Source organism: Kryptolebias marmoratus, linkage group LG1 (genome assembly GCF_001649575.2).
Source record: "Kryptolebias marmoratus isolate JLee-2015 linkage group LG1, ASM164957v2, whole genome shotgun sequence".
Lineage (NCBI taxonomy): Eukaryota > Metazoa > Chordata > Actinopteri > Cyprinodontiformes > Rivulidae > Kryptolebias > Kryptolebias marmoratus.
In genome coordinates, this window is record NC_051430.1 from 11,908,451 (window position 1) to 11,924,251 (window position 15,801).

At 39.9% G+C, this 15,801-nt stretch overlaps 1 protein-coding gene across 1 annotated transcript in view; it reads right to left on the reverse strand.

Annotated features, from left to right (window-relative positions):
- Positions 1 to 3,171: 3,171 nt before the first annotated feature.
- si:dkeyp-14d3.1 (transmembrane protein 132C) overlaps positions 3,172 to 15,801 on the reverse strand; it is a 147,000-nt gene continuing 134,370 nt past the window's right edge. Inside the window, exons 7-9 of the mRNA XM_017417096.3 lie at positions 12,578 to 12,851; positions 8,524 to 8,715; positions 3,172 to 6,610 (exon numbers count right to left, since the gene is read on the reverse strand). Of these exons, the coding sequence (XP_017272585.1) occupies positions 5,447 to 6,610; positions 8,524 to 8,715; positions 12,578 to 12,851 (1,630 nt within the window). The 3' untranslated portion in view covers positions 3,172 to 5,446. The remainder of the gene's footprint in view (positions 6,611 to 8,523; positions 8,716 to 12,577; positions 12,852 to 15,801) is intronic.

Sequence of the window (15,801 nt, forward strand, 5' to 3'; positions counted from 1 at the left end):
CAGTGATGCTTCACTTAACCTCTTCTCTCCCTCCAGCATCTGAGGTTGAAAAATGAATCTTTAATGAACTCAGAAATACACTATATTACCAAAAGTATTCACTCAGGCATCCAAATCCTTAAATTCAGGTGTCCCAATCACTTCCATTGCCACAGGTGTATAAAATCAAGCGCCTAGGCAAGATAATTACTTCTACAAACTTTAGTGAAAGAATGGTCACCCTCTGGAGCTCAGTGAATTCCAGCATGGTACCATGATAGGATGCCACCTGTGGAATAAATTCCTCACTACTAAATATTCCACAGTCAAAATTTAGTGGTATTATAATGAACTGGAAGCGATTAGGAATGACAGTAACTCAGCCATTAAGTGGTAGGCCATGTAAAATCACAGAGAGAGCTCAGTGGATGCTGAGGCTCAAAGTGCACAGAGGTTGCCAACGTTCTGCAGAGTCAACAGCTACAGACCTCCAAACTTCATGTGGCCTTCAAATTAGCTCAAGAACAGTGTGTAGAGAGCTTCATGGAATGGGTTTCCATGGCCGAGCAGCTGCATCCAAGTGTTACATCACCAAGTGCAAAGCGTCAGATGCAGTGGACTAAAGCACACCACCTCTGTACTCTAGAGCAGTGGAGACGTGTCCTCTGGAGGGACGAATCACGCTTCTCTGTCTGACAATCTGATGGACGAGTCTGGGTTTGGCTGTTGCCAGGAGAATGGTTCTTGTATGACTGCATTGTGCCAAGTGTAAAGTTTGGTGGAGGGAGGATTATGGTTTAGGGTTGTTTTTCAAGAGTTGGGCTAAGCCGCTTAGTTCCAGTGAAAGGAACTATTAATGCTTCAGCTTACCAAGACATTTTGGACAATTTCATGTGTCCAACTTTGTGAGAACAGTTTGGGGATGGCACCTTCCTGTTCCAACATGACCAGTGCACAAAGCAAGGTCCATAAAGACACGGATGAGCAAGTTTGGTGTGGAAGAACTTGACTGGCCTGCACAGAGTCCTGACCTCAACCTGACAGAACAGCTTTGGGATGAATTAGAGCAGAGACTGAGAGCCAGGTCTTCTGTCCAACATCAGTGTCTGACATCGGAAATAACCTTCTGGAAGAATAAAACACAGAATAAACATTCTTAAACCTGTGGAAAGCCTTCCTAGAAGAGTTGAAGCAGTTATAGCTGCAAAGATTAGGGCAACATCATATTAAAGCCTATGGATTAAGAATGGGATGCCACTCAAGCTCATATGTGTGTGAAGGGAGACGAGCGAATACTTTTGACAATAAAGTGTATGTGTTTGATGGATAACCTCTCATATTCTCTATTTATTAATCTTTACATGTAGTGTGTTGTTAGAATTATGTTACACTTCTGGCAATGTCTTTACAAATGTTGACTCATTGTGTACCAAGGTATTGACAACTTCTGAGTATTTGAGTGGATGAGAGAATTAGCAAGTTAAATTTTATTGCTTAAACTTTGGTTTCTTATATTCAGACAAAGCGTTTCTTACATTGGTCAGATAATGTAAACATGCCCCTAGAGGCCAAATTTGCGTCCACAGGAATCCAGGAATGTGGAGTGTCCATCTTCAGCTCCTCCTGCCTGGGTCAATAAACGCCCTTGTTAGTGAGAAGAACCCTCCTGAAGGTCAGATCTCCTGATCCTTGCTTGCTCATTATGGTTCGGTGTCAAAATTATTTACGATTTATTCTGGGTTATTACCAATTAAACTCATTATTCAACAGTACTTGTATTTTTCTTTATTATTTTGAGTAAACCTTTTTAATCAAAAGAATTTTCTTTAAGTAAGGAGTCAAATTAAGGGGTTTACTCCTCTCCATCCACATCAATCTAAAATAAGAAATTATACTGTATTTTAAAATTGACAGTATTTCATGACTCACTCCTTGACCGCCCCTTTTTACCTTTTTTTTAACCATAAAATAACTGGAACCATTTTGTTCATAAATCATTCCTTGGTCTGTAAATAGTTTGTAAATAGCCCCTTCTTGTAATAAAACCCCATATAATTTAAGAACTGTGTCTTTAATTCTTGTGCATGTGTTTCGGAGGGTCGAACTGTGCTATGAACCCAGATTCCAATGCATAAACCAGAACTAAGAGTAATCTAACACAATGCATGGTTATGAAATATTAATAATTTCACTTATGCATTGAAAGTGTTTGCTTCACTTGTGAACATTTGTGTTTGGATTCCTCCCGTGATGCACCGCTCAGAAGGGAGATTGGGTTTCAGGTCACACACTTTGCATTTCAGGACACACACTTTGCACATGGAGTGTTTCTAAGAACAATGTTGTGTTTAGGTCCCCACGGAACCATCTGGAAAAATTGCTCAGCCCGGAGTGTCGAGCTGACCTTGTCATCCTCTGCTCATTTGCTCCCTCCCCAACATTGTGTTTGTGAGTGTTTTTTTAGTTGTTGTAAAACTACTGCGAGCTGACTTTTAAAATGAATTCAAGGAGGCAACATAAATCACGCAGCGAATAATTATTTGGAAATTGCAAATGCAGGCCCGGCACATTAGGACCACAGGGAGCACAACCAACCATTAGTAAGAAGTTTGTTGGTCTCACATCATCAATTTAATTAAAAATCCATTTAAGCTGAAGGCCTGGGGAGAGTTTTTTTTCCCCCTCTCTTCCTTTCAAGGAAGTCAAGACTTCAAGGCCAACAAAATGAAGTCTTGAGTTACCGTACCACAGGAAGGGAAGTAAATACAGTCATTATACTTGTGCCACGTCCCAGCAGGTACGATCGCAACTAAAAGTGGAAGTCAGGGGGATAAAACTGTTGACTCTTTAATAGCCTGTGCTGCTCAGTTCCTACCTGAAGAAGCTAAAGCCACTGGTGATAGTCATGAAAAGAATCGCAGAGGTGTATTAATTACAACCTCCCACCCCCACCCCTCATCAATCATGCCCCTGGTGGCTGACTGGTAAATCCATCCCATACTTGCATGTTGTTGAGAATAAGTGCAGTAGCCACTGCATGGACCACCATTTAATTCCCCACGGCTGCTGGTAAAACCAAACAGGAAAGACACACAGTAAGTAGATTAAAAGAAAGAAATGACTCAGGACATCGGAGAAAAGTTTTGGCAGCATAGCCAGTACTAGAGGTAATGAGCTGGTTTTCCACACAACTACGATTAAAAATCTTTATTGTACATTTAGTCTTGAATTTAAATGAACTTATTGATGCAATTTCATTTTTTCTCACATCAGTTTCTGAAATTATTTGATACCAAACCTCAGTGTAGTCTCATTTTATATTTAGGAGCCACTTTAGTTCTTTTTCCACCATTTTTTTTTACTCATCCCTGTTCAAGATAGCCACCACAGTTGGTTATAACAAGCCACTTTTGTAGATATTGAGCTAAAATTTGCATTGTTAGTAGCTGAGAGTCTGTGCACTAACTGATTACATGAGATCTGTTTTTAAAACTTTAACCTTTAGCCTTTAACTATTAGAATCAGGTCTGCCGATCTGTTAGCAAAATATCTCATGAACAAATGGACAGATATTTAGGAAAATCTTCAGAAAGTATTCATTTGATGTACTGTACAACTACAACTTATGAACTTTTTGAGTGACATTTTGGCTGAGACAGCTAATCGACCATAGCCAGCATAAAAATGGCTACAACTCAGTCAATTTTATAGACATTGAGCTAAAATAGGATGTGGTGTTGTACTAGCTGAAACTCATCCCCAACATATGCAATATCAAAAGATTTCACATAATGTCATTTCCAGGGTTTGACCAAAACAGCTGCAACTCCCTCCCTTCTCATCATGAGATGATCTTAGTTTAAAACTCTGGCACAAAAGGAAGTATGCAACATGCATTCCTTCAAGGAATGCTATGCTTTTAATTATTGTTATTCATTTGTTTTGCCTCCTTTCGCTTTTATTTTGTGTGTAAGGTTTTAACTGAACATTTGATTTGTCAGTAGCAGCCTTGACGATTAGGCAAAAAAAAAGAGAAATCAATGAACAAACTTGTTAAATATAAAAAAGGCCAAGCCACAACTACTTCCTGCTAATGTCAAAGGGGGATAATCTTAGGTAATCTGCATGAGACCCACAATCAGACCCAAGGTACACTTCAAATATCCTCACCGCTCTTCTATCAGGTAATAATGTGAGTTTTACTGATTAACTATCTGATCCACTGTGCAGTTACACACAATGTGAATTTGTTTCTGCCTAATGAGAAATAACACACACTTAACCAACCCCACTGAGAAGATAATAATGTTCCCTGAACAAAAAAGAAAAAACAACACAATTTCTCAGATGATTGCCTTTGTTTAGGGGATTTTGAGAAATGATTATTATTAGTGCAGTTGTTTGAAAGCTAAAAAACTGTTTTGTGAAAGAAAACATTCCCCAACCTATTCGCAGTGATTTCTTTAGTGTTTGCTGAGAGATGGAGGGTGAAATAAATTCTGGGCTGTCTATCGTTTGTTCTGTTTCTCCTCGCTAAGAGACAGAGACCATCAAGACAGAAACTGGCATTTTCAAAAACTGACAAAAACTTGAAACTTGTCAGGGGGGTTGTGTGAAATTTCACATTATCCCGCTGTCAAACCTTTCAGTTTAAAAGCTCCTCCACACTCCGGCTGCCATGATTCAGTCCTAATGGACAAAATGAGTTTTAAAACGTTTCACCGGAAAGGTAAAGAGCGGGATTGGTTCTGTCATCTTTCTCAGCTAAAAATGTAAATGAATGGCCTTGTGGTGCTGAAATCAATAAAATCTGATGCACAATCAGACCCAAGGTGACACAGTTGTGTATTCATTAATTGTTATGAAAACACAATATACAGAGCAACAATACAATGATTTGGAGACTGATCAGTTTTTACAGAACAGATTTTCTGCCTTGCTAAGGAGGATAAGAGAAAAACAAAACTGGAAACTTGTGCCTTTTTTTTTTCTTTCCAACAACATGCAGAGATTCTTCTTGGCCTGCTTTGACTTTTTTTCTCCCCCAGAACTTTCCCACAGAATAAAGGACGTGACTTACGAAACTGTTTTCCAATGTCATACAAAACTTCTAAAACAATTTCATGTGCACATTCTGAGCTTTTACGGTTCGTTTTTAAAATCCACCTGCCGTCTGAATGTCACATGAATCCTTGGCTCAATACTCGATTCTAAGCCTTGTCATAATAAAGCAATGGTATAAAGGTTATCATCTGATAAACAAATGGGAAAAGATCCACCTGATCTCAAAGTTTTCTGTGATTCATCACTTGAATCAAGACAGTCGTAAATGCATTGACCCTTTGGCAGTTTGGGGGTGAATCTGGTGAATTTCCTCCTCTTTCTTCCTCACCTGACGTTGGTCTGTTCAGACCCACTTTCCTCTGAAAGGCAAAAGGGTGAGTTTGAATCAAGTGCACAAGGTTTATTATGCCACCTCTTTTAAAGCACTGTCGTTTAACCTTTCCATGTAATTGCGCAACTCCTTGGAGTCTCCCAGCTGCACATCCTGACACACCCACTTAATGTCCTGGCTGTGGCTTCCAGTGCGCGTGTTAACGGCGGGGTAGCTACTGTCTGAAGTAATAGTGGTGAACGTGGTGAACTTGACTCTTTTCCTCTTGGTGGTGGGGGAGTCTCCTTTGCTGTCCTTTGCCGTGTCCGCTGGCCGGTGCACCTGGGTCTGCACGTTCTTCTGCATGGACCCCCCGTTCAGCAGGTGGCTCCCCTCCTCGACGCCACTGCTCAAGTCCATCATGGAGGTCTGTTCCTCCTCCTGCTGAGGGGAGAGGCTGATTTGGCTCTCCAGCAGCTCTGCCTCGTTCCCGAGCCACACCCAGTCGTGGGCGTGGTTCATGTTCTCCTGACCCTCGACAGAAAGCTCCTTATGGCGGTACTTGAGGGTGTAGGAAATGCAGTTGATGAGAAAAACCAGGATGGCGAGGCAGAAGACCCCCAACAGGGCGTACATGCCGATCTCTAGATCGGTGAGCCCTCGAGTGTTCTGAACGAGGTCGTCGTCCATATTGCGGCCATGTGGCAAATCTACTTGTGCAGGGAAATCTGCGAAGTCAACCGGCATGTTCTGGCCACCGTCATCTGAAAGTTTCCCACCGTTAGGTCTGCGTATTATAGCGCTTCTAGTCGTGGTCGCCCTCCTCGACACCCCATCCTCAATGTCAGAGATAGAGCTGCCATAGTAGTGGGTGTCGAGGCCGGTTCTGTCCTGTGAGGAGGAGAACCTGCCTCTGTTCTCCATGTCATCTCCATCTGGGGCGTATTCACTGCTCCCCCCTCTCGAGCTGTCAGTAGGACCGAATTTCACCCTGACGTTGCAGTTCCCTGCTGCTAGGATGCTGCGGCGCTTGAACTTTTGGCAAACCTCGCAAACAGTCATTTCTACCCTGATGAGCAGACCTTGCCCCTCCGCCTCCGTCACAATGACAGGCCATTTCCAAGATGGGTCCTGCTGCACCGTCACCACTTCCTCATCCAGGGAGGTGGCTGTCAGGACAAAGAAGTCGGGATTGTAGAGGTCTAGCGGAGCCACGGAGCCGTCACTGAACTGGAGCCAGGCGCTGATCAAAGCCTCCTGTGGAAACAGACACAAACTGTGTGAAGAGAGACAGAGAGAAAATACTGATACAGAGTACAAAACTACAAAATAAAAATTACTAAAATAAAAACACTGCACCCATCCTGATTTCATAAAAACAGGCTGTGACTGAGCATGTTAGGTCTGAAAAAAGGCCATTTAAAAAGATGTTGGTTCTTTTGCAGTAGTTAATATTATTCTCCTCTGCTGAAAATGAGGGTGATATTTTTATCTCTGTGTGTATATGATGATTTATTTTTGGAGTCAATTCCATTCAAGATGGCCACCACAGCTAATCAACCTTAGACAACACCAAAATGGCTATAGCACAGTCAATTTTTTACAGATATTGAGGTAAATTTGTCGTGATAGTTGCTGAGAGTCATTCTCATCTTATTTCACAATATCACACATGAATATGAAAACGTCACTTACAGGGTTTGACCAAACAGCTATAACTCTGTCCCATCTCAGCACGAAAGTGTTTTAGTTTAATATATGCATTACCTCAAGGAATGCCAGACTTTTAATTTTTAGTAATTAACTAAAGAGTGTAATAAAACCTAAAAGAAGTATTTACAAGAATTGAATCTCTATTGCAGCACACACCGTGGATATAGAACCAAAACTGAGGGTCCAGCTTGAGAAATATCATTGTAACTAGAATAAAACTTGCAGAGTTGTATCGTTCTGTTAACTCTGTGGCTATTCTCTTGAAGTTAAAAAAGGATACAGAGGAGATCAAACGGTGACATCAAACATTGTTCACGCCAATAAGGATTTGCCATATATTTGCTCTTAAAGCCGCTTTCTGCTGAAGTCTCACATTTCGTCTTTTAATGTTGCCAAAGGACAAATCCCTTAAGAGGAACAAGTAGCTCCCCACTGTGGTCTGCAAATGTTCCCTAATTACTGCCACCAGAGGCCTAACAGTGCAGTGCTGCCTGCTTATCTTCACACTGTGCTGAAAGAGATGGTGCAGATAAATGTCTGTTGCCTCCCTCCGTCGCGCGAGGAAGAGGATGAAGAGGATTAGTGAGGAGCGGCTAAGAGGGGCCGTGATGAGTGGATCAAGGGGGCCACAATCTGAGTTGCCTTAGAAAATTAGGAAAGGGAAGCAAGTGTAATGGAACAGCCACATTCTGAGTGCAAGTCAGAATTTTTACAGGAGCTGTGATTATTTTTGCTCAAATATTAAGCTTCCACTTCCAGTGGCAACCCGAGGAAAAAAAACACTCTGTCACAGTCTGGCTGTCAAGCCTTGAGGTTACAACTGCTGGGGCTGATGAACCAACAGATGTGTGTGTTGGTGTGTTTGGTGCACGCTCCACACGTTCTTTGCTTGTAAAATTGCTCATCGTCACGAAGAAGGAATGATTTTGTTTCAGAAACGCCACATTTTTGGCATGAGTGGACACACCATGAGTGTGAAATGTTGTTTTTTTTTTTTTATCAAATGGACAATTTCATACGCTAGGGGATAATCACTACTGTGTGAAATTAACATCATTCTCTGTGTTAATCAGACGTGACTAAATCTTGAGCAAATAATTACTGGTAATTGTTTTTAATCTATTACGTTGGAGTCAGCACAAGTTTTCGTAAAGGAAGCTTAAATTGCAGTGGCTAACAGAGAAAAAGAGTACAGCTCAGTTCACACTTGTTTTATAGTGTGTAAAAATGATTTTCATTACAAATTAACCTGCTGATTATCTGAAAATTGTGTTGTCTGAAAATGATGTGAAATCAGATAAAAATGCTGACTTTAATTTCCTGCTGCCTTAGGGAATATGAAGGTTATGAGAGTCATAATATGTTATAAAAGCAACTTTTAAAAACAATCTAGAATGAGTTCACGCAGTGGAACAAAAACATAACAAAACATCCTGTGTGCACCACAGAATCCCGACCTGTTTGAGGTTCTGCAGAACTTCCTGTGTGGTGGTGGTGGCTAGGATGGCCCGGTTGCTTCCCAGACTTAACTGCAGGCTCATGGAGAGACCGCTCACCAGCTGGACCCCCAGTTCTGTGATGGCCACCTTGTCATCCCTCACTGTGATGGTCTTCTCTGCCAAGATGGAATCCGACAACGGAGACAAAACCTGAGGAGTGCAAAAGGCAAGAAAAAAAAAATGAAGCACTTCATGATTCAGAAATAAGCAGGAACAGTAAACATTGCAGGGTAATACATTTAACAAACTAAATCATCAGATTTTTCCAAGCAGATATAATTTGTCACTAGTCACGTTGCTTGATGGACAAGTGATTTTGGAGAAGTGAAATGCAAAACCCTTACATTGATGAGCCTTTATTGTGAAGGAACCAGATTATCAAACGTTCCAGGTAGTGTGAGACAATGTCCTTACTAAAGTTTTAGTATATGCAAAACAATAAACAAATCCTACTTTTAATTTTATCTGTTGTTTTAGGCCAGGGGTCTCCAATCTTGGTCCTTGAGGGCCACTATCCTGCATCTGTTACTTGTTTCCCTGCTCCAACACACCTAATTCAGTGGTTAAATTACCTCTTCATGTTCTGCAGAAGCCTGTTAATTACCCATTGATTCAAATCAGGTGTGTTGGAGCAGAGAAACAAGTAAAACATGCAGGATAGTGGCCCTCATGGACCAGGGTTGGAGACCACTGTCTTAGGCTGAGTAACTTATGGTACAAGACCAGTTCTGACAAAGTTCGGATGTTGTGTAAAATGTAACTAAAAACCAAATGCAATTCTCACAAACCCATCCACAAGTGCTGGTTTAAGCTCTATCATGCAAAGAAGAAGCCATATGTGAACACCATCCAGAAATGACACTGTCTTCTCCGGGGGCAAAGCTCATTTAAAATGAACTGAGGGAAAGTGGAAAACTGTTCTGTGGTCAGACGAATCAAAATTGTATATTCTTTTTGGAAACCACAAACGCCATGTCCCCTGTACTAAAGAGGAGAGGGACCATCCAGCCTGTTTTCAGCACGCAGTTCAAAAGCCTTAACCTCAAAATAGAAGCAGGGAGGTCTAACAATGGCGAATGCTGTATGAGATGTGATTGTGTTCCCCTGCATGAATATGTGTATGAGTGTCTCCTCATGCATCAGTCAACACAAAGCTTGGCTCAGGTAATCACAGCTGTCGGACCTTTGTGCTCATCATGCTTTTGAGTTTGTTCTTGTGTTCTGAGTTTGCAGGGGTGAGCACATGTCTGGAGTCCGCCACGGCAGGAAACGGATCCTATTTTTGCAGACGTCATTAGCAGGCTGATATTCATCCAGCCAGCGTGAAGAGCCTGACAGCCCAAAGGGTCTGTGTGCTGAGGACCCACTCAGAGCTGAAAGCCTGAATCACAGGCCACCAGGCAGCCCCTGTCTGCTCTGAACAAAAGAAGGCACTAGTCAAATATAGCAGCAAACTAGCAGGTTTTATTGTCCTGGGAATAAATAATCAGTACATTAGTCTAACATTTTCATTTTGTCAGGCACACATATAACAAAAGCTTTGGGGGATCATTGTGTTGGCTGATTGAGCGAATATTTGCACTTATTTATCAAGAGGTGTTCCTGGTCCCTCGCGGTTCACAAAACATGGATTGACAAGAAGAATAAGTAGCTAGACTCTTTTTAAACAGCGTTTATTCCAGATAAGACCTCATTTCGAGGAAAGCGTCTACATGTGAAACACACAAACAGTGCACTGGAATGCTTCCTGGCACCTATATTATTACCAATCAAGCAGAAAGCCTCTGGGCTGAAAAAAAAAAAAAGTTATCAGCTCCTGAAAGGACTTCCTGAGGCTGCCTGTAAAGACCCCTAATGTTAAAATGCCAAATTTCAGCACAGAAATTAAATTTATCACAGTCTGATGCAAACAAAACAAAAAAACCCTGATTTTGATCTATATTACTTCCAAGTTAAATGGTAAGTAAACAAACCCACACACTGTTCTCAGGTTCTCAAATAGGTTATTTTAGCTCAACAAACCTATAGACAAATACAATAAAGGAATATTTTAGTCATTTTTTGAAGTATTCCGTCAAATAATCATCAATACTATTTGATATCATCTGTTTTCCAGGCTTATAAAACAACTTTTTCTCAAAAACAATCAGCACATGTAGTCAGTCTAAACGCTTACTCACTTACCAGAGGACCGATACATTTGGGCACATGGGCTTAAGCAGTCTATCTATGCTCAAGTTGAGGTTGAGAAAACTGCAACAAACTAAATAAACGTCTTTATGATAAAGTGTAAAGGTTTAATATTAGATAATATAGCATTATTTCACACCAGTATGTGATTGTTGAGAAAAAAGTTTATTTTCTAACCTTAAAAAACAAACAAAAAAACTGGCATTTGTTTGACTAGCCATTAGACTAGTTTGGACAAAGACTTTTGCCCTTTTTCTCTGTACTTTGTCTCTATGGCGGATGTCACATTTAATAAGATCTGAACTATTGATAACTATTTAACAGAACATCTCTTTAACTTCTGAACTCAGGGCTTCAATAAACCAGTCTGCAAAACACGACAACCATAATAACATGCATTCATCTGTTGTGCTGTTTGTGGCAGGCTAGATATTAGGAATTAAAACAATTAAGTGAAACATGAACGTTAAACTATAACTTTGACTATTTTTTCAAGACAAAGTAAATTTGTAAACAACATTACGTTGTTTAGATTTTGATTATCCAGTAAAATATATCTACTGCTAAAAGATGGTCCTGCTAAATTAACAAAACATTACTTTAAAAAACAAATTACAAGTTATTATAACTATTTTTTCTAACTTGGTATTATAACTAATTATAACTTACTAACTAAAATAGAAAAATTTGTCAGTTTTAGTATCTACAAAAACCTAAAGGCTAATAGTAAAACATTTTGTTTGTCTATGTTTAATCACAATAATACATAAAAAGAAATAAATAAAAATAATTTACACTGCCTTGAGCAGGCAGAAACACACCCTGAATCTTTCTAAATCAGGACGATATTGATCCAGTTGCTGCTGTGATGCAACAATCAGTGAAACAAAAGCAACATTATACATGTTCACCAAAAGAGTCTGAAAGCAGACTATAAGTTGAAAGTTATTTTTTAAGCTTGTATAATAAAGGATGTTTGTTGAGTTAAAGAAACGGTTTGGATCAATCCATCCATCCATCCATCCATCCATCCATCCATCCATCCATCCATCCATCCATCCATCCATCCATCATGATGGGACATAAACAAACCATAGTATTTTATCATTTAGCTCAATCTCAGGGTTTGGCTGACATCCTTTTTTTGTTTCAATAATTTCCATTTCTGCTTCTGTGCTATTTTTTCTAAATTTCTGGATTTGGTGTGGTGAATCACATTTTATGACTAAACCAAGAAAATTGCTGCAATAAAATTCTTGTTCTTCAACAGGACTATTAATAATATCTGCTGCTTGTTTCGGAATCGGGTCATGAGGCAGCAGCTTGAGCAGGGAGGCCCAGACAACTCTTTCCACAGCAACCTTTCCAAGGCATTCCCAGACCAGCTGAGAGACAGACTCTCTAGCGTATCCTGGGTCTTCCTGGGATCTTCTCCCTAGGGTGGCGTCCAGGGGGCATCCTTACCAGATGCTCGGACCACCTCAACTGGCTCCTCTCAACGTGAAGTCCCTACTGGATAACCCAACTTCTCACCCTGTGTCAAAGGGAGAGTCCAGCTATCCTGTGGAGAAAACTCAATGACCTGTATCCAAGACCTCATTCTTTCGATCATTACCCAAAGTTCATGACCGTAGGTGAAAGCAGGAATGTAGACCGATCGGTAAACAGAGTTTTGCCTTGCAGCTCAGCTCCCTCTTCACCACAACAGACTGGTACAGAGTACTCAATACTGCAGAAACAGCACTGCATTTTTTTAAATCAACGATTTTCTCATTTTCCTTTAAGCCGTTTGATTTTTCTTGAAATGTATCTTATGGCATACCTGGATAGTTGTTATTCCTTTGTCCAGTCCAACCAGAATCCTCCTGTCGAGCAGCTTTGCGATCTGGGGATCGTGTACCTTCAGGAAGTCCCACACGAGCTCTGTAATGTCCACCTGCCAGTCGGTGCCCAGCATGAAGGTGGTCTGGCCTCGTGGATCGGCTGACTCAGCGATAAAGTGAGTTAGGACTTTGATCATGGCATGCTGGTACTGCAGAGTGCAGCTTCGCCCTCGCCTGTCTTCATCATCCTCATCCTCGCTGTCCCATGTAGATCTGAAAATGAATGAAAAACACTGGCGTGGGAGGTCGAAATGAGTAGATTTGTGCTGGTGTCGTAACTTTGTTGATGGTAATGTTGGTTGACCAGTTTCCTGTGATTTAACAGTCTAAAATAAAACAAATCTGACAAAGTATTGGACTAATGTGAAGTTTGTGTTCTTTTCAGCAACGTTCTGAGTTTAACAGTGAAGCATGCAGTTTGGTGTAACTTATTCAGGAATGTTTACTCACTGAAAAACTAGTTATGATGAAATGCCGTTGATCAAAGCGATAAGAGATGCTCGATCTAGTCAATGGCCATCATTTTTCTTTCTCGGTGCTTCTCCCTCACCATTTTCAAGCACCCGCTCCGAATTGTAAATGTGCTTACACCTCCTTACTGCTTTACTTAATAGCCTCCCTGATTGCTCCGTTGCTAGCAAATCTAATTTTATTACTTTGAGCAACAAATCAGCCAATGGCGGCACAACTCTTTCTTAGCAGGAAAATTGCCCCGAGTTTGACAAACTAGGTTTAAATGGTTACGATATAATTAGGTTTTGCCTATAAGTGCTTTTCTCTCTATTGCTTCAACAAACACCTTTATAAAAACAACAAATAAAGCACTCTGAGATGTTGAGAAAGCAGCCCCCTTGAATTGTTGATCTGGGCGAATAAATGCTGTTACTGCTATTCAGTCTTTCATCGATGCACAGCTGGGTTACTTGCAAACAGAAAAAGGCTTTGTCAACACAGCTATTAATCATACATGTATGCTTTGACTTAGATCCACCTTTCTGTTTAATCGTCGTCATTTGCTCCTTTGTTTCTGTTTCTTTCTCCTACGTACACACTAGTAAAGGTTGTGAATGTAATAAAAAGAAAGAAGAAAGGAAATTAATCTCTTAAACAGTTTTTTTTTTTTTTGCCTTTCGATTATCCGCTCTGCTTGTCTCTTTCTGTCCGAATCCCTGAGGAAATCTGACTGACTGCTAAGCCATGGGAATAAAGATGTTAGCTGCGAGCTCGAGAGAAAAGCCGAGAGTACAGAGAGATCTGAAGTTAAGAGCTTAAAAGCTTTGCTGGCAGGACAGATTTCCCATGCATTTGAATGGCGGTCATTAACCAAAAATATATTCTGAAGAGGATAGATCTATATATTCAGGATTCATGGCATCATCACAAGGGCTCTACCTGAGTGACAGTATCCGTTATTCAAGCTGCCGTGATAAGGGCTCCTGAGATTTTCACTACATTGTTCAATCTAAACACAAAACAAATTTTAGTACAACTTTTTTACTGGGTTTTTACAAGAATCATAACACAGCCAGCCATCATTTTTTGCCTGTTTTTTTTAATCCTGTCAGTTTAAAGCCACTGCAAATATTAGCAGATTTTCCACCAACACGATCCAAACAAACCACCAACTGCTGTCAGATTTGGAGTAAAATGGTGCCAAAGCCTGATTAGCGTACAGAAAAGTGACTCAGTTCACAATAAATCAGAGACAACCGTGGAAAGAAAAACGGAAGAATAAATAAAGTCTGTGTGACCTTGACTTGTTATGATTCCACTGGTTGCAGCCAAAAGATGATTGGAAAAAAAAGTTTGTACTGATGCCATCTAATGTGTTCATTCAGGGTAAAATGGAAATGCAAATTTAGGAAAAATAACACAGAGAAATTTATTGTAGTTTTGGGAGAAATAGTGCAGTGAACGGACATTAATTTGATGTATTTCCTCTATTTTGACTTTGTTTGCTAAAGATGACTTGTTATTGATGAAGTTTACTGTTTGACTTTCTGAATAATTTGCGTCATGCTGTTATTTATTGGTTTTTTTTTAAAGTAAAAAAAATGGTTTGTTGCATTTAGATCTTACACCAATACAGACTTCTAGGAGAGTATTTAAGCCATATGGGTCAAATTTCATTTCTTCGCTTTTTTCAACTGTTTGAAGTTTGATCTCTTAAAGAACCTTTGATCACAAAAACACAAGCTTTTAAATTCACAAACTGTGTAAAGGTTGGCTTATTCCAGAAAACAAAGAAACAGTTTGTCATTCTTTTATTTATGATTGAATGTAATTTATTCTTTGATATTTCTGACTTCTTTTTATAAACAGATATTCCAGTTTCTAGCAGAAAAGGAAAACAACTTCCCAAACATTTATTCTGATCATTTCAAGTGGCAGGTACTGAAAAAAAGTGTAGTTTTAAGTCCTTTGAAATGTAAAAATAAATGTTACAAATGTAACTTTTATGAGAACTTTTTTGACAAATGTCACAGACGTGTTTTTAATTTAAACAGACAGGCAATGAATATATATGAGTGGGTATGAGATCTGATGGATTATTGGAGTAAATAAGCCAACTGTGATGTTAAACAATTTTAGCCTGAGTATAAATCTGAGCCAAAGCTTCTGCAGCCATCTCAAAATCTAATCTAAGGTTAATCTAATAAACAAATCACACTCTGTGCCGAAACAACCTGCTCCACAAAGCAATATCTTTTTCCACTTCATTCACTTTCCACTCCCCTTTTGACTTCAGAGGAGATGCTGCATATTTATGTGTCTTTCTTGTTTTTGTTGTGCCCTGTGAAGACTACGCTGCATTTGTTTTGACATTTTTTTCTGCATTTTATTTTCTCCCAGGCTGACGGAGGGTCATTTGGACAGAAATAGGTATCACTGCTTCTATACGTATATACAGCTGAAGCAATATTAGACAAGGGCTAATTGTGTGTTTTATTGTTGGATCTTAGAAATTGCTCAGAACAGATGTTTATCTTCCAGGAAAAAGAGAACACCCAGTGAAACTAATTATGTAAAAAAAAGATAACAGTAAAACGAAAAGGGAGGTCTTTTTTCAAACACTAAACATGGACGGGGGGAATGATTCCTAATACAGATGTGTGAAGAGAAGTGTTTAAGAAGTCATGCATACCCAGGTCTTACGCCTACA